Source organism: Haliotis rubra, unplaced genomic scaffold (genome assembly GCF_003918875.1).
Source record: "Haliotis rubra isolate DU_JTF1 unplaced genomic scaffold, ASM391887v1 Scf1316, whole genome shotgun sequence".
NCBI classification, from domain to species: Eukaryota; Metazoa; Mollusca; class Gastropoda; order Lepetellida; family Haliotidae; genus Haliotis; species Haliotis rubra.
Window position 1 is genome coordinate 18,584 of NW_025765244.1, and position 19,147 is coordinate 37,730.

Here is a 19,147-nt window from a genome sequence, read left to right on the forward strand (position 1 = left end):
CATGCATAGGGCGGATGCCACACCAAGCTGAGATAAAATTCACTGACAGATTTTCGTCCAGTAATTTGATTGTTGATAGTGAGTGAGTTTAGCTTTACGGCGCTTTCAGCAATATTCCAGCAATATCACTTCGGGGGTCGCCAGAAATGGGCTTCACACATTGCACCCATGTGGGGAATCGAAGTCGGGTCTTCTTCTGACGAGCGGGACTGTGCAGTCATTCTTAGTTAAGTTGTACAAATGCTGTCGGACTGGTTACAGGCCCCGCTATCCTTAACGTGAAACCGTTTTTCCTATGAAATCGACAGTATTCAATAGTCAAATGTAATGATGTAATGAAAGTTTTTGGGAAACTACAATAGTCACAAACATTTTGAGAAAATATTTGGAACTGACTGTTCTTTTACAGTTGGTTATAATTTTCTTACTGTCGGCAAAACATATTGCCGTCGATGATTCTCTTCTAGATAATACTAATTAATTACAAGTGAACGGAATAAACCAGCATTTTAATTTTATCGGTAGTCGTAACGTAATTTACGTTATGGTAACTTATATACATAACATGTACTACATATAAACAAGTTTAGCAAGTTAAATGGGTTGTATTCTATGTGGAACACAATACTACTTTCAAACAAATGTCAACTGATCAACAAGGAGAATTAATAGAACGAACTAACCTATTTTATCTTTATTTATTGGAACAATTTTTTTAAGGATGTAATCATACGTGACGGCCACAGTAAAATAAGTCTCATAGGAATCAATGCTGGCCCTAATCCATTTACATGGATAGCATTACCGTGAATGTTTCCGGGGCGGTGGGGTTGCCTAGTGGTTAAAGCGTTGGCTCGTCACGCCGAAGACCCGGGTTCGATTCCCCACATGGGTACATTGTGTGAAGCCCATTTCTGGTGTCCCCCGCCGTGATATTGGTGGAATATTGCTAAAAGCGGCGTAAAACTAAACTCAGTCAGTCAGTCAGTCAGTCAGTGAATGTTTCCAAACATTAAATCACCAAAACAGAGTAATGTGGCCCTCATCCTGGACATTTAATATAAGGATGTAATTTACGTTTTGAAAATTGCGTTTAGTAGATTTTTTGTAAGTGAAAAAGTGCACCACAAATACCCTATACAATCACACGTTGGAAGCAGTTGTCATTTCAGTACGTCAGTCGAATGAGAACTTTGATGAACCGGATTTTCCTGATTCATCCTGAAGTGGAATAAGTGTTTTTCAGTGATAAGGATGACTCTACTGTTTTGACACATGCTGTATAATGATTGCGAGTTACATTTTTGAAACATTACGACAACATATTGATTAATCAGTTTAAATACTTTCATAATTCAGACATGATTTATGAAAACCATTCTTTGCCTTCAATGCATGGCCCTGTAACGTAAATTACAGGAATTGTGACGTAAATTACTTTCCATTGCCTCTACAATAATCTTTTCTGTATAAAGCACAGGTGTATAAAGTAAGCTAAATGTTGAAACATATGGTTTCCTAAATCACTAAACCTGTGATTGGATCGTGGAGATGTAAATTAAAAGATGTAAACAGAACTAGTTTCAGTGTTTCATTATTTGTTGATGTAGTTCTTTACATGATACTTGTGAAACTGCACACAATGATGATAATACTTAAAAACATGCATGTTTTATCCTTAAACAAATGGCTTTTGAGATACTCTTCAAAGTAGTGATGTTACTGGATGCGATTCATAATAAAGCATTTATGAAGTCTAATATTAACTGTTAACGTAAATTACATTACTTTATTTGGAATTGTTTGGAAAGTGGCATTATGTTAAATGATGGAATCTATACATTATTGCTTGAATTGTGGTCATCTATTGCAGATATTATTGCTAAATCTCAAACAGAGAGACAGAGAATACAGAGAACGGGAAAATCAGAATTGGGAAACAAATGGAATAGGAAAGAATTGGAACCTGTTGAAAGTATTATAAGCAGGCCAGTACACTGTCTAGAGTTGGAAAAAAAAAACGTTGAGAAAGAAACAAAAAGAAATGTCAGAAAGTACTGTATGGAGAAAATGTAAATGGCATTCTAGCTACTTTGACCCAGAATGAAGCGACTGCAGAAGTTGTTCTACGGGAGCCTGTAGTGACTAAATTGTCTGATGACAATGGTGTGTCCAGTACAACACACGGACCAGTGATTTTAAGCTACCCGCTTTATTCATGTACAAGTTTCTATGTTTTATACGTTCATATACGTCAAATGTTCTCCGAAAGTTCTGCTTTGGTCCTTGCTTATGATAGTATCACCTATGCCCATTTATATTTAAAGTTGCAATTGTTTAATGGTAATTATAATTTACGTGACAGTCGTATTTTGATCTCAGCTGAATAAATACTAACATGTGTAGTGTATGGTGGCTCATTCGGGCCATCGCTTTATCGCCCTAAAAAGAAAGGAAGGCGATATCGCGACAAAGCGATAGTACTATAAGGGTAATGCTATTTTTGAGGGCATTATCATTTGCAGAAGCCCGAGGTCTTCCATAAAAGACCGAGGGCTTCTGCAAATGATAATGCCCTCAAAAATAGCATTACCGTTATTATTGCTAAAATACATGGAATTTGTGTTGAAAAGAAAAAGGAAACAATGAAGGAATCGGACTGTAAGTTTACCGAAATCAACTTCTGACGGGCTTGACTGCCCGAATGCAATTACGTTTTCGAACAATTCAAGTGACGTCACAACAGAAAGTGACGATTTTCGACCTTGGCCTTTGACAAGACCATAGCCTGCAACCTGTCAAACTATGACGGTGTTCGGTTTTGGTCCTTCAACAGTCTTAATAGTGCAATTGTTAAGGTTAGCACCAACAAGAAAGCCAATATTACCGCTATTTAAAGCGGGAATTTGGGTTGCTTTGACTTGTTTGACCCAGAATAACTGCCAGTCGAAAGCCAATTAATGTCGAACTATGACGTCACTTGACAACAGAACTGATAGTGGCCCGTCGTTAAGGTTGAGCGGTCCAATATCATTTTGCAGCGGACCGCAAATTTCTGATAATGGCCGGTCCGTTTCATGATAATTCCAGGTATTTTAGCTATAATATAAGGGTAATGCTATTTTTGAGGGCATTATCATTTGCAGAAGCCCGAGGTCTTCCGCCCGACGAAGGAGGGCAGTTGAAAAAGACCGAGGGCTTCTGCAAATGATAATGCCCTCAAAAATAGCATTACCGTTATTATTGCTAAAATACATGGAATTTGTGTTGAAAAGAAAAAGGAAACAATGAAAGAATTTGACTGCAAGTTTGCTCAAATCCAGCTTCTGACGGGGTTGACTGCCCGAATGCAATTACGTCATCGAACAATTCAAGTGACGTCACAACAGAAAGTGACGATATTTGACCTTGGCCTTGACAAGACCATAACCTGCAACATGTCAAACTATGTCAGTGTTCGTTTTTTTTTGGTCCATCAACAGTCTTAATAGTGCAATTGTTAAGGTTAGCACCAACAAGAAAACCAATATTATCGCTATTTAATGCGGGAGTTCGGGTTGCTTTGACTTGTTTGACCCAGAATATGTGCCAGTCGAAAGCCAATTAATGTCGAATGAACCGTAAGCCCACGCACCCACTATGACGTCACTTGACAACAGAACTGATAGTGGCCCGTCGTTAAGGTTGAGCGGTCCAATATCATTTGCAGCGGCCCGCAAATTTCTGATAATGGGCGGGCCGTTTCATGATAATTCCATGTATTTTAGCTATAAGACACGATATTGCGATACGTATGGCGACACGATATAGCGATATTGCGCCTAGATTTTTCAGGGCGGTAAAGCGATGGCCCGACTGACCCACCATAGTAGTGTGAGGAACACCGTTATTTCACTCATATCATGTGTTGTATCTCAGTATACCACCCCGTGTTATATGTACAGACAGAATGCGGATGTATGTTCGGTTCTTGGAAGTACTTTACCCTGGTTTACCCTCAGCCTAAATATAGAATCTGACGTGTTGTCGAAAGGGTATACTCGTAATAATGTTGTAGGATTTGTCAGCTACGAGTTTATTTATTTTGCAATGTCATATTTTATATCTTTAAATATAAAGGAATTACTTTACAGGGATGAAATATGCAAGAAAATGAAAATGTGTATAAAAAAATTTGTCATCTCATTTCTCTGACTGTTTATTTAACTGTTACATACCATGTTACAGATTGCATATAGACGCCATACATATTTATTTGCAGTAGGTCGGAGTGAAGGTTATATACTTAGAAGAGCATGATGCAATTTTCAGATGTAACCTTGACAAGACGGTATCGACAGATAAATATGTATTTTAGGCATTTTCATAACTGACTTAAAATTAACGGTAACGGTAAAAATGAGATGACGGTTTCTTTCGTTTCATGGACAGATTATTTTTAAAAAAAAAACAGAAATACCTATATCTGATAGTGTTTTCGGATTCATAATGCGATATGCACGTGATCTTGAAAGACCTGTTTAGTATATGTGTGGTTAGTTCAAGGGTTTGCTTCTCAAGCCAAATCCGGGGCGGAGGGGTAGCCTAGTAAAAGCGTTCGCTCGTCACGCCGAAATATTTCAAATTTGAACGAATCAAATCCATTTCTTCACTCATTTCTTCACTAATCACATAAAATATGTATTTTAATAAAATGAGTGTAGCGGGGTAAGTTTCTAAAAATTCCATTTCTTTACCGATTTCGTTCAAATTTGAAATATAAGTTACTCATAACATAAAAACAATATAAGGTTGCAAAATCCTAGGTTTTTATTTTTGAAAAATGATTGTCCAATCAGTGATTCGAACCCCTGTGTAATACATTATGTCATAATGTATTATATTATACTGTGAAGCATTTCGAGTCGGGGTTCATCTCGAAAAACAATATTTTTTTTTAATCTTTAATCCTCGCAAAGACACGAGGACCTGTGAAGACAGGTTGGGAGTGCACCATATCCTAACCAGCTACACAATGTTGGTCAAACAGCCCTCAAATCTTGATGTTTGGGCGAACTGTGTATACGTTTGTTTCCATGTCTATAATGTTGTAGGGACTGTGTCTTGTTGTTTTAATGCGTTAAATATCTCGATGGAACTACTAAATGTAAACGACACATGTACACAATTAAGCCCTTTATTTCTGTTTCACTAAAACGTCATGAGAATAAACGACGATAAGAGGTTGCCTTTTCTTGTCAAAAGGCTTATTTATCACGAGGGCAATATTTGGCAGAGAGCTGCATAAAACTGGTATTTTGTTACTCAAGGGCGGGTCCAGGGCTGCAAACTGTGGACTTCCCGATATAATATTTGCACCCAGCCTTCTTTAAAACCCTAGATCCGCACCTACATTATAGACATTGTTGCTATGCGACCTGGTTTCACATTGTGTTCACTGTAACTTCAAACTGTGTAACTGCGTGCACATTTACTAGAGACGTAAGACTTTGTTATGACTATAGCTCCCGAATACAAAAACTGTACCAAACGTACCTTTTCTGTACACAATTGTAGCTGATATACTTAACGCATAAACAAGTGTACCCCATGTACCTGCAGCTGTCTATGTACACGGAGAAATAGTTGCATAGTGTAACACTAGCAGCCCCGAGAAAAGAACGCTGTACACCTTGGTGACAGCAGATAGGTGTTGTGACTGCTACCGACTGGGGCATGGACGTATGACGTATGTCAGTCATTTTTTTCAGATGTGATAACACTGCCCTCGCTTAGGTGCGAGTTTGGCCATTCGTCATCGTTCATTACAATCTACTGACAATCGTTCATTACAATCTACTGACAATCGTTCATTACAATCTACTGACAATCGTTCATTACAATCTACTGACATATATTAAAGTATCAACAACTCGCGTCCAGCAGGCTGCCTTGCTGTGGGGGAAATAAGGTGACTGTATAGGTCACATGCATAGTCGGCCTATCTGCTGTAATGTGTAGGGTGAAGTGATGCTAGTACGCAGGTGGGATGGAGTAGTGGTACACTGGTACCCGGGTGTTGAGGAATGTAGTTACGCGAGTACCCGTGTGGGTAGAGTTGTGGTTGGATACATATGGGGGGAGGTGAAATGGGGTTTAGCGTCATACTTGAGAATATTTCCCTCATATGGCGACGTCCATGCATGCGTGTGTATGTGTGGCTGCTTTTTACTTGCCCAGACCTAGACTGGTTTTACAGTGATAGCTGGGATAGAGTAGTGGCTGCGAATGTACGTGGATGGGGTTGAGTAGTGGTTTGGCCTACGATGTGCGGACATAATCCCCTGTGGACGAAAGCCCCGAATGCGCAAAAAAAACCTAAGACAAAACCCTCTTAGAACAAACAAAAAACATCATGTCGGACAAAAAAAAAAAAGCTCCAAATGAATAATGAAGATTGTTTATTGTTCTAATATTTTATTTAGCCGACATCAAATACAATGTGTACATACATACATACATATAAACAGGTTACACCACATCACAATTTGAGGAGCACCAATGATGTTATGTCCTAGCATAAACTGGGTGCCAGCGTTGGCTCGTCACAATTTGAGCACTAATTAGCCCTGTCAACACAACCCGTGATGTTAAAAGCGGCGTAAAACACCGATCAGAGTCAGTCTTCAATGGAGATCTTAGCATTTCTTCGATCTGAACATAGGTTTAACAACCTTGAAGCCCTGTGGTCTCTTGATTTCATGGTTCTCTTGGCTGGACGTACTCCTCGGGCATACTGGTGGAGGAGAGTTGACACTATAAGCACCCGTCTCTCTGGAACCCTGGACAACAGACCACACTGAAGGATTGTCATGACCAACTAGTTTCTTCAAACCGGAATTCCAAGATTCGCAGATGTTGTTGGTTTTGCTGTCTCCCTCAGTGTGTCATTATGGACGTTCCATAGTTCTAAGTGGTGGGTACACAGGAGGCACTCTTCTCATTCTCGTGGGTGGTCGGGGTGCATCGATCAGGACTGCATGATGGGGGCTGGATTATCTTGAACGTTCCGCTTACATTGGTTGCATCAAAGTAACTGACGAGATCTTCAAGGCCACCTGGTGTATTCAGGTAGCTCATACTAGAGCTGATATCTTCCATGGGAGGAAGGGTAAGCATCCAAGATGCCACTGAAATGAGTAACAGTGGCATCTTTTTGTAAGCCTGAACCAGTCCATGTTCCTGGTCTGTCTCACAGTCCCTTGACCACATTATTTTTCCGACTGCCAGGCTCTCTACAGTGCTAAAGCCCTAAATAAAGCAAGTCTAGATTTCCCCAGGTTCTGAATCTGTAGCTGGTCTCCCTGGGGCTCTTTTCAATTTAAATGGGCTTGTTTGTTACTATCAAAATTATATATATTCAGAGACTAAGCATTAGTCTACCTTACGCCATGTAGTTTGAGTCAGGTGATGAAAAACAGCCCTGGGAGAGCACATGTTCAACACACTTAACATTATAGTTTGAAATGTATAATTGTATTGTTTATTATTGTCGTAGAATAATATAATTTGACCGAGTCACAATAAGGATGAAATACTGCCGACGTGGCTTACATTAAACTGACTCACTCATCACCCATAAATCGACTCCAAAAATAGCACTGATACGGCGTTGTGCAATATTGCCTACAACAATAAAAGCGCCCTGTAAAATCATTGTTAGTTTGGCTCCACGAATCGGAATGTCATCCTACAAAGCTCTTCACAGCGATAACGTAGTCCGAAAATAACTCACTGGAGGATGCGACATATGCAGCACGTGATGTTGTGGAGTTTGTATGTAAAGGTCAAGGCTGAATAGGAAACCTGAAGTAAGTGGATTACTTGGGTCGCTCACGGATCTCTCAGGTGTGATCCTACGTGTGCTTACAAGAAATAACCGGTGACAATGTCTGATCCGACGCCTAACCGTAATCCCGAAATCAAATACAAGCAAGTAAGTAGTTGACACCTTGGAGAAAGTGTGTAGACGTCGGCAGCTCGCCACACCCCCGTATAAAGTCTTGTACTTGTATTGCTCTGTTGATGTGTCCTGTGGAGACGTACAGTTAGTTATTGTCTCTCAGTCAAGATGACAGCAGTCGACGTCAGTGCAGCTTTCCCTTTTCAGTTTGACTACAGGAATTAGTAACTGAACGAGACTGAAAAACAGCATATTGGTGACCCATGGCGACATTTCTTGACCACATATATGTATAGTACGAGTTAATAGATCTCTATCCATTTGTGTACATTTGTTTACCAATTCATGCATTTTATGGTACATATGATCTGGTAAATTCCACATCTCCGACTCATCACAATTTTTGTATGTGTATGTTGTAATTACAGTACTGTCACATCTGCAGTAAATGTGTTTGGTTTAACATGCTATAAATATTCCAGTATTCCAGTGGATATCACATGTTGTGGGCTTCATGTTAGAGGCAGACCCTATACAGCAGACCCAATACAGCAGACCCTATACAGCAGACCCTATACAGCAGACCCTATACAGCAGACCCTATACAGCAGACCCAATACAGCAGACCCTATACAGCAGACCCTATACAGCAGACCCTATACAGCAGACCCTATACAGCAGGTCATATGTGAAACCCATGAGCCTATGTTTGGTGATAGCGAACTTTGAAACATGGACCGGTATTCGAACCCATGATCACACCTTCCTGCTGTGTCCAATGGTTGGGTGAATTGTTATACCTTGTGCATAGACCCCCAGCCCTGTTACTTGTGCGCTGTTACATGACTGTTTTTCAAAACCAGTCCTTTAAATTATCTCCACAACTTTCATTGTGGTGTGGCTCATGGTCTTCAAAATGTTATCAATGTAAAAATGTTATGTGAAAAGAAAATGTCTAACAATAGTATGCATACCAAGTGAGCATGATGTAATTTCTGCACGTGTGAAAGGCACTTTCAGTTTGCTCTCTTCTCTTTTATGTTAAATTATTATTTATTTACGATTAGCATGAAGACAATGACAAATGATTGTATGTTGAAGATGCAAACAAACAATAAATCAAAAATAGATATGTCATTTATGGTTAAGGTGCCTGAATTAGTTTGGCAGCTTTTATGTGTAAACACTGCAGCATGGTCTCAGTGTGTGCGTGCGTGCGTGCGTGCGTGCGTGCGTGTGTGTGCGTGCGTGTGTAGACTGAGTAGGATAGTCTAGTGATTAAAGTGTTCGTTCGTCAGGCCCAAGACCCGGGTTCCATTTCCAGGGCTCGATTCAGTGCTTTGTTACTTGCACTGGTGCAACCCAATTTTGCAAGGTGCAACCTAGTTATTAGTCTAACTTGCACCAGGTGCAAGTCATTTTTTGAGAAATAAATCAACAATAAATCTAACAATATAAGCATAAATATGTCAGCTCCATTTTGTTCTAAACTTTGAATAGCTATGGCAACGAAACATTGCTATTCATAGACACGTCGCGGCTATGATAGCTCAAGATTGTAAACAGGGATCAGCTGTGTCTCTGTGTTGCTATGGTTTCAATGGTACTACATGACAGAAATATGTTTATGTGCACCGAAACCTCTGATGTTTTAACACTCTACGTTGCAACTGGAATTTGGCTGGTGCAACTAGGTTTTTATCTTAGGTTGCACCTGGTGCAAGTAGGTTAACATCTTTTATATCAAGCCCTGATTTCCCACTTGGGTTTAATGTTGGAAGCCCATTTTGGTCGTCCCCACCATGATATTGCTGGAATATTGCTAAAACCGGCTTAAAACCATACCCACTCACTCACTCACTCAATGTGGCAGGGGAGGTAACTCTAAGACTGCTTCTCCTGACTGTCATAGGGCCAAACTATGACCTCCGAGTTCTGCCGATATACAAATTAATTATGCCCATACATGCTTTCAATAGTGAAAGAGTGCATGACTTTGAATTACAATATGCCATGTTCTTTATGTTTTAATTGCGTCTCGTACGTGCCTCCAATGTTAAATATTCATTGAGTTTTACCTGATGTTCGGCTTCCATAGTCCTTAATTTGTAATATACAGAACAACATTAGAAACGCACCACCCATATGATACGAAATATCCCCGTCAGACTGAAATGTACCCATGATATAGGAGCATTGTCGGTGCATTTTATTATGGTGCATTTCTAAAGTTGTTGAGTATATCATCTGCTCTGGTTTTACTGAACTTATCAGTTTCACATAATATGTAAAGCACAGACACATTCAGTAACAACAGGATTCCGATGTTCTTGAGTTCTTGAATCAAGCAGGCAGTCAGTCAGCAGTATCGCAATCAATATGAAATAACACTTTCATATGTGGGATATGTTTACATTAATGTATTGCTTTATTTTTATGTATGTGACTGCCTCCGTGGTGTAGTGGTTAGGGCATCTGCCCGGAGAGCGGAATGTCGCGGGTTCGATCCCCGAGCGCGTCATACCAAAAGACGTTAAAATATGGTACTTGTTGGTCCCTGCCTGACGCTTGGCATTAATGGTTACAACAAGGACTGGTCGGCTCGGAGTCAGTATACTGTGTCTGAGTGGGGTATTCATGTCTGCTGGATGGTATCTCAGTGGGCTAGCATTATAAAACCAGCTTACGTCTAGGCTAGTACCAGCAGCCACAGATACACAAACACACGCTGGGCGGTGGGGTAGCCTAGTGGTTAAAGCGTTGGCTCGTCACACCGAAGACCCGGGTTCGATTCCCCACATGGGCACAATGTGTTAAGCCCATTTCTGGTGTCCCCCGCCGTGATATTGCTGGAATATTGCTAAAAGCGGCATAAAACTAAACTCAGTCAGTCAGTCACATACACACGCATGTACGTCGTCATATGACCGAAATATTCTCAAGCACGACGTTAAACCCAATCTCACCTCACCTTTTTATGTATGTATGTTAGTTAAAGCAAGGAAATAATTTGGATTGTTGAAGCAAAACCGTGGAATGTGAGTTAGTGAGTTTAGTTTTACGCCACTCTTAGATAGTCCAGCAATATCACGACGGGGACACCAGAAATGGCTTTACAGATTGTACCCATGTGGCTTAATCAAACCCAGGTCTTTGGTGTGACAAGCGAATGCTTTAACCACTTAGGCTACCCCTCACACGCCCCTGTGGAATGTGAGATGATGGTAATTATTCTTTGGTCAGCATAGAAAATAGAATAGTAGTTCATTTCAAGACTGATGTCACAAAATGCTCCAAAAAGTATACAAGATTAGTGAGTATGCTTTTTATACATATGACTATATCTGTCACATCGTCACAGAAATGAACAAAGGTGAGTTACTGTAACTGTAGTGCTCTCATTTTTTGATAAAGGACAGAATATGGGTTATCTGATTTTATGATCTAAATTCCATCAAAATATGGGTTATCTGTAAATCTCAGATTCACAAACATCTACAAAATTGAGTTCAAATGTGTCACACAGCTTGTGTCTAAAAATAGCTGGATTAGGATCACAATCTATTAAAAAATAATAGTGTTTTGTTTATACTCACAGGATTTTTTCTATATGCAGAAACATCTCATACACACAGTAAATTGAGTGAGTGAGTTTTGAGGCCAGACCAATTCTATTTCTTGTTTTACATACACATACACACACGCGCGCGCACACACGCACGCACACAAATTCATTCATTCATTCATTAATTCCACGGCGCTTTTTAATTAATTAATTAATTGGCCAAAAATGTTAATATGCAAGAAAATATTTTTAGATTGTTTTTTGCGTGGTATACACTTCATAAATTGCCAAAAGTAAAATACATTTAGTATTTAAAAGGAATATTACTTTTACTGGTGATTTCTATTTTTGTTTTTTTCCCTCCTGCTTTAAGGTTTTCTGAGGACAAAAAAAAATATCATATAGTTTTCACTAGTTTCATCATGTAACTTTTGGAATGTACTTTGAAAATATTACATCACAGAGTTTTCCTTACTAGAGACTTGAATCCTTTAGGAAGGGATTGAGGTCAGGTTGTTCATTATTTTTCGATTCCTAGCAAACTATTCTTCACGACCTGGGCTCCGTTTCACAAAGCTATCGTAGGGCTACGGCTATCTTACCTCCTATACTGTAACATAGACTTATGACAGTCATGGTGCTGCGGCTATCGTACCTCCTATGCTGTAACATTGACTTATTACAGTCATAGGGCTACGGCTATCATATCTCCTATGCTGTAAAATAGACTTATGACAGTCATAGTGCTGGGGCTATCGTACCTCCTATGCTGTAACATTGACTTATGACAGTCGTGGTGCTACGGCTATCGTACCTCCTATGCTGTAACATAGACTTATGACAGTCATAGCGCTATGACTATCGTACCTCCTATGCTGTAACGTAGACTTATGACAGTCGTACTGCTACGGCTATTGTACCTCCTATGCTGTAACATGGACTTATGACAGTCGTGGTGCTACGGCTATCGTACCTCCTATGCTGTAACATAGACTTATGACAGTCATGGTGCTACGGCTACCGTACCTCCTATGCTGTAACATAGACTTATGAAAGTCATGGTGCTATGGCTATCGTACCTCCTATACTGTAACATGGACTTATGACAGTTGTAGCGCTACGGCTATCGTACCTCCTATGCTGTAACGTAGACTTATGACAGTCGTACTGCTACGGCTATTGTACCTCCTATGCTGTAACATGGACTTATGACAGTCGTGGTGCTACGGCTATCGTACCTCCTATGCTGTAACATAGACTTATGACAGTCATGGTGCTACGGCTACCGCACCTCCTATGCTGTAACATAGACTTATGAAAGTCATGGTGCTATGGCTATCGTACCTCCTATACTGTAACATGGACTTATGACAGTTGTAGCGCTACGGCTATCGTACCTCCTATGCTGTAACGTAGACTTATGACAGTCGTACTGCTGCTACGGCTATTGTACCTCCTATGCTGTAACATTGACTTATGACAGTCGTAGTGCTACGACTATCGTACTTCCTATGCTGTAACATAGACTTATGACAGTCGTAGGGCTACGGCTATCGTACCTCCTATGCTGTAACATAGACTTATGACAGTCATAGTGCTACGGCTATCGTACCTCCTATGCTGTAACACAGACTTATGACAGGCATAGTGTTGGGGCTATTGTACCTCCTGTAACATAGACTTATGACAGTTGTAGCGCTACGGCTATCATACCTCCTATGCTGTAACATAGACTTATGACAGTCATAGCGCTACAGCTATCATATCTCCTATGCTGTAAAATAGACTTATGACAGTCATAGTGCTGGGGCTATCGTACGACCTATGCTGTAACATGGACTTATGGCAGTCATAGCTCTACGGCTACCGTACCTCCTATGCTGTAACATAGACTTATGAAAGTCATGGTGCTACGGCTATCGTACCTCCTATGCTGTAACATAGACTTATGACAGTTGTAGCGCTACGGCTATCGGACCTCCTATGCTGTAACATGGACTTATGACAGTCATAGTGCTGGGGCTATCGTACCTCCTATGCTGTAAAATAGACTTATGACAGTCATAGCGCTACGGCTATCATATCTCCTATGCTGTAAAATAGACTTATGACGGTCATAGTGCTGGAGCTATCGTACCTCTTATGCTGTAACATTGACTTATGACAGTCGTGGTGCTACGGCTATCGTAGCTCCTATGCTGTAACATGGACTTATGACAGTCAAAGCGCTACGGCTACCGTACCTCCTATGCTGTAACATAGACTTATGACAGTTGTAGCACTACGGCTATCGTACCTCCTATGCTGTAACATAGACTTATGACAGTCGTGGTACTACGCCTATCGTCCCTCCTATGCTGTAACATAGACTTATGACAGTCGTGGCACTACGGCTATCGTACCTCCTATGCTGTAACATAGACTTATGACAGTTGTAGCGCTACGACTATCGTACCTCCTATGCTGTAACATAGACTTATGAAAGTCGTGGTACTACGCCTATCGTACCTCCTATGCTGTAACATAGACTTATGACAGTCGTAGTGCTATGGCTATTGTACCTCCTATGCTGTAACATAGCCTTATGACAGTTGTAGCGCTACGACTATCGTACCTCTTATGCTGTAACGTAGATTTATGACAGTCGTAGTGCTATGGCTACCGTACCTCCTATGCTGTAACTTAGACTTATGACAGTCGTAGTGCTATGGCTATCGTACCTCCTATGCTGTAACGTAGATTTATGACAGTCGTAGTGCTATGGCTACCGTACCTCCTATGCTGTAACTTAGACTTATGACAGTCGTAGTGCTATGGCTATCGTACCTCCTATGCTGTAACATAGACTTATGAGAGTCGTTGCTACGGCTATTGTACCTCCTATGCTGTAACATAGACTTATGAGAGTCGTTGCTATGGCTACCGTACCTCCTATGCTGTAACTTAGACTTATGACAGTCGTGGTGCTATGGCTATTGTACCTCCTCTGCTGTAACATAGAGTTATGACAGTCATAGCACTACGGCTATTGTACCTCCTATGCTGTAACAAAGACTTATGACAGTCGTGGTGTCATAAGCTACGGCTATCTTATCTCCTATGCTGTAAAATAGACTTATGACAGTCATAGTGCTGGAGCTATCGTACCTCTTATGCTGTAACATTGACTTATGACAGTCGTGGTGCTACGGCTATCGTAGCTCCTATGCTGTAACATGGACTTATGACAGTCAAAGCGCTACGGCTACCGTACCTCCTATGCTGTAACATAGACTTATGACAGTTGTAGCACTATGGCTATCGTACCTCCTATGCTGTAACATAGACTTATGACAGTCGTTGCTACTGGTACTACGCCTATCGTACCTCCTATGCTGTAACATAGACTTATGACAGTCGTGGCACTACGGCTATCGTACCTCCTATGCTGTAACATAGACTTATGACAGTTGTAGCGCTACGACTATCGTACCTCCTATGCTGTAACATAGACTTAGAACAGTCGTGGTACTACGCCTATCGTACCTCCTATGCTGTAACATAGACTTATGACAGTCGTAGTGCTATGGCTATTGTACCTCCTATGCTGTAACATAGACTTATAACAGTTGTAGCGCTACGACTATCGAACCTCCTATGCTGTAACGTAGATTTATGACAGTCGTAGTGCTATGGCTACCGTACCTCCTATGCTGTAACTTAGACTTATGACAGTCGTAGTGCTATAGCTATCGTACCTCCTATGCTGTAACATAGACTTATGACAGTTGTAGCGCTACGACTATCTACCTCCTATGCTGTAACGTAGATTTATGACAGTCGTAGTGCTATGGCTACCGTACCTCCTATGCTGTAACTTAGACTTATGACAGTCGTAGTGCTATGGCTATCGTACCTCCTATGCTGTAACATAGACTTATGAGAGTCGTTGCTACGGCTATTGTACCTCCTATGCTGTAACATAGACTTATGAGAGTCGTTGCTATGGCTACCGTACCTCCTATGCTGTAACTTAGACTTATGACAGTCGTGGTGCTATGGCTATTGTACCTCCTATGCTGTAACATAGAGTTATGACAGTCATAGCACTACGGCTATTGTACCTCCTATGCTGTAACAAAGACTTATGACAGTCGTGGTGTCATAAGCTACGGCTATCTTATCTCCTATGCTGTAAAATAGACTTATGAAAGTCATGGTGCTACGGCTATCATACCTCCTATGCTGTAACATTGACTGATGACAGTCATAGCGCTACGGCTATCATATCTCCTATGCTGTAAAATAGACTTATGACAGTCATAGTATTTTGGCTATCGTACCTCCTATGCTGTAACATGGACTTATGACAGTCGTGGTGCTACGGCTATCGTACCTCCTATACTCTAACATAGACTTATGACAGTCGTAGTGATGGGGCTATTGTACCTCCTTTGCTGTAACATGGACTTATGACAGTCGTACTGCTACGGCTATTGTACCTCCTATGCTGTAACGTAGACTTATGACAGTCGTAGTGCTACGGCTATCGTACCTCCTATGCTGTAAAATAGACTTATGACAGTCATAGCGCTACGGCTATCATATCTCCTATGCTGTAAAATAGACTTATGACAGTCATAGTGCTGGAGCTATCGTACCTCTTATGCTGTAACATTGACTTATGACAGTCGTGGTGCTACGGCTATTGTACCTCCTATGCTGTAACGTAGACTTATGACAGTCATAGCGCTACGGCTACCGTACCTCCTATGCTGTAACATAGACTTATGACAGTCGTAGTGCTACGGCTATCGTACCTCCTATACTCTAACATAGACTTATGACAGTCGTAGTGATGGGGCTATTGTACCTCCTTTGCTGTAACATGGACTTATGGCAGTCGTACTGCTATGGCTATTGTACCTCCTATGCTGTAACGTAGACTTATGACAGTCGTAGTGCTACGGCTATCGTACCTCCTATACTGTAACATGGACTTATGACAGTCGTGGTGCTACGGCTATTGCACCTCCTATACTGTAACATAGACTTATGACAATCGTGGTGCTATGGCTATCGTACCTCCTATACTGTAACATGGACTTATGACAGTCGTGGTGCTACGATAGGTTTGTGATACGGTACCCAGATATCTTGTGATGATTATGAATGCTGCTTCTTCTTCAGCTGTTCATCAACAATGAGTGGGTGGACGCGCAGAGTGGACGCACCTTCTCGACCTTGAACCCGTGCACAGGGGAGGTAATCTGTGAGATACAGGAGGCAGACAAGGTGAGCATGCTTTGGTAGAAAGGTTGGTTCAGTATATTGAAAATGATATTAATACCTGTTCTGTAAACAGAGTGAGTGAGTGAGTTAGCATTTAAAGTCACATCGCCAATTTTCAGCCTTATCGTGACTATGAAATTTAAATATTAATAAAAGACAATCTTTAACAATATGAAAACCTGTCAACAAAGGACAGTAAAATAACTAGAATATTACCTTTAGATTTAAAACTAGGACGTAACGAAGAAATGATATTTTCTCTGTAAATTGAGAGTAGTGAGATATCACATTGTGAATAACTTCGAACTTATGAACGTTTAGTTTTTTCATAAGGATTTGTGTAGATTGGGTAAGAATTGTCCCCAGACACCTACGCTTGTTGTAAGAGTGGACCATAATGGATGCTGTCTGACTTAGTGACGTGACCACAAGTGTGTCATCACAATCTGATAGCATCACTCATTGCTCATGGTATCAACCACTAGCTCATATGGCTCAGAGTCAGTGTTCATAAGGCTGGAATATTGATGACTCAGTCACAAGTACAAACTAACATATAAAAACTTGGACATTGACATGTTTCATTTAAGGAGAATGTTTGTAAATGTTTAGATCTGTGAGTCTTAACGATACAGATTTGGTTCCAATCTGGAAACGTTGTAGATTTTACCATATCATGACTCCATGTTGGACCAACTGCACAGCCCTGAATAAGTAAATCTTGAAAATGATATGCCTTCCCAATCACTGCGACTGAAATGCAACTAAGTACTAATTAAGTTCCCAGTACCAAAGCAACACATTGTGTCAGCATGAGATGACTGTTGTATCCAAAACATTGTGTCAGTGTGTAGATGACTGTTGTGTCCGAGGCATTGTCAGTGTGTAGATGACTGTTGTGTCCGACACATTGTGTCAGTGTGTAGATGACTGTTGTGTCTGACACTTTGTGTCTGTGTGTAGATGACAGTTGTGTCTGACACATTGTGTCAGTGTGTAGATGACAGTTGTGTCTGACACATTGTGTCAGTGTGTAGATGACTGTTGTGTCCGACACATTGTCAGTGTGTAGATGACTGTTGTGTCAGACACATTGTGTCAGTGTGTAGATGACTGTTGTGTCTGACACTTTGTGTCTGTGTGTAGATGACAGTTGTGTCTGACACATTGTGTCAGTGTGTAGATGACAGTTGTGTCTGACACATTGTGTCAGTGTGTAGATGACTGTTGTGTCAGAGTGTAGATGACTGTTGTGTCCGACAGGCTGATGTGGACCTGGCAGTAGCATCAGCCCGGTCGGCCTTCAGGACAGGGTCAGCATGGAGGACGATGGACGCATCCAAGAGAGCAGCTCTCATCACCAAGTTTGCAGATCTGCTGGAGCGGGACAAGGAGTACATCGCAGTAAGCAATCAAACCACAGACCTCTTCCGCTGCAGCTTACCTCCACGAATCCACCATCATATATAACCAATACACCATGTTTCCACTTCACCCCTGGGTATTCCAGCTTAGAGTTCGTTTAAAGACTGGTGCTTTATTCACTTGTCCTCAGGATTGTACCAAGTTCAAAAACAAGACAAACATGTTTACATTTCCTGTTATTCCTTTTCTTTTCTAGTCAGCATAAAAAATTACAGCATTGTGAACTGGTTGAGAAACATTGCCCAAAGATCTTTCTAGTTAATGAGAACTAACATTTGTAGACTTATACCTATGGGGGTCTGGAACTAAATGTCCTGCATATTATAAGCTATTAGCTCTAACCTTATGTTGTGGTGTTGACAGAGTCTGGAGACTCTGGATAATGGGAAGCCATTCCTGGATTCTGTAGATGACATCGGAGCAACCATTGACTGTTTCCGCTACTTCGCCGGCTGGTGTGACAAGATCACTGGTCAGACAATCCCTGTTGGTGAGTCGTCCAGAGCCATTATGACAGGGAATTGTAGTGTTAATCTCAATGATCACATACTCTTTGCCGTGACAAGAGAATCCCATCAGACATGTAGACTCTACATAGTGACAGACATATATGTGGTTACATGTGAAATATATTATACTGATTGAAAATATATCTGTTGTCTGCTATAATGTACAATTGCTTTAAAGCCATTGTTACATTAATTGACCGGAAATTTTCTATTTAAGTGGATTGGTTGGTTCTCATTGATGATTGGATGTGTTTAATAGTATAGCAGGTGTATTGTTATGTGTATTGGATGGTCACTTCACTACATTCCACCACCACCAGTGGATACACATGCCCACTGTGCTGTGGAGTTTCAATTCCTAACAGGACGGTGGGGTAGTCTAGGGGTTAAAACGTCCACTGGTCAAGCTGAAGACCCGGGTTTGATTCCCCACAT

The 19,147-nt window shown here is 40.9% G+C and overlaps 1 protein-coding gene across 1 annotated transcript in view; it reads left to right on the forward strand.

Moving 5' to 3' along the window:
* The first annotated feature begins 7,630 nt into the window (after positions 1-7,630).
* Positions 7,631-19,147, forward strand: part of LOC124267498 (aldehyde dehydrogenase, mitochondrial-like) — a 30,172-nt gene continuing 18,655 nt past the window's right edge. The window contains 4 exon segments of the mRNA XM_046702412.1: positions 7,631-7,975; positions 16,677-16,781; positions 18,042-18,182; positions 18,567-18,693. Coding sequence (XP_046558368.1) covers positions 7,928-7,975; positions 16,677-16,781; positions 18,042-18,182; positions 18,567-18,693 — 421 coding nt within the window. The 5' untranslated portion in view covers positions 7,631-7,927.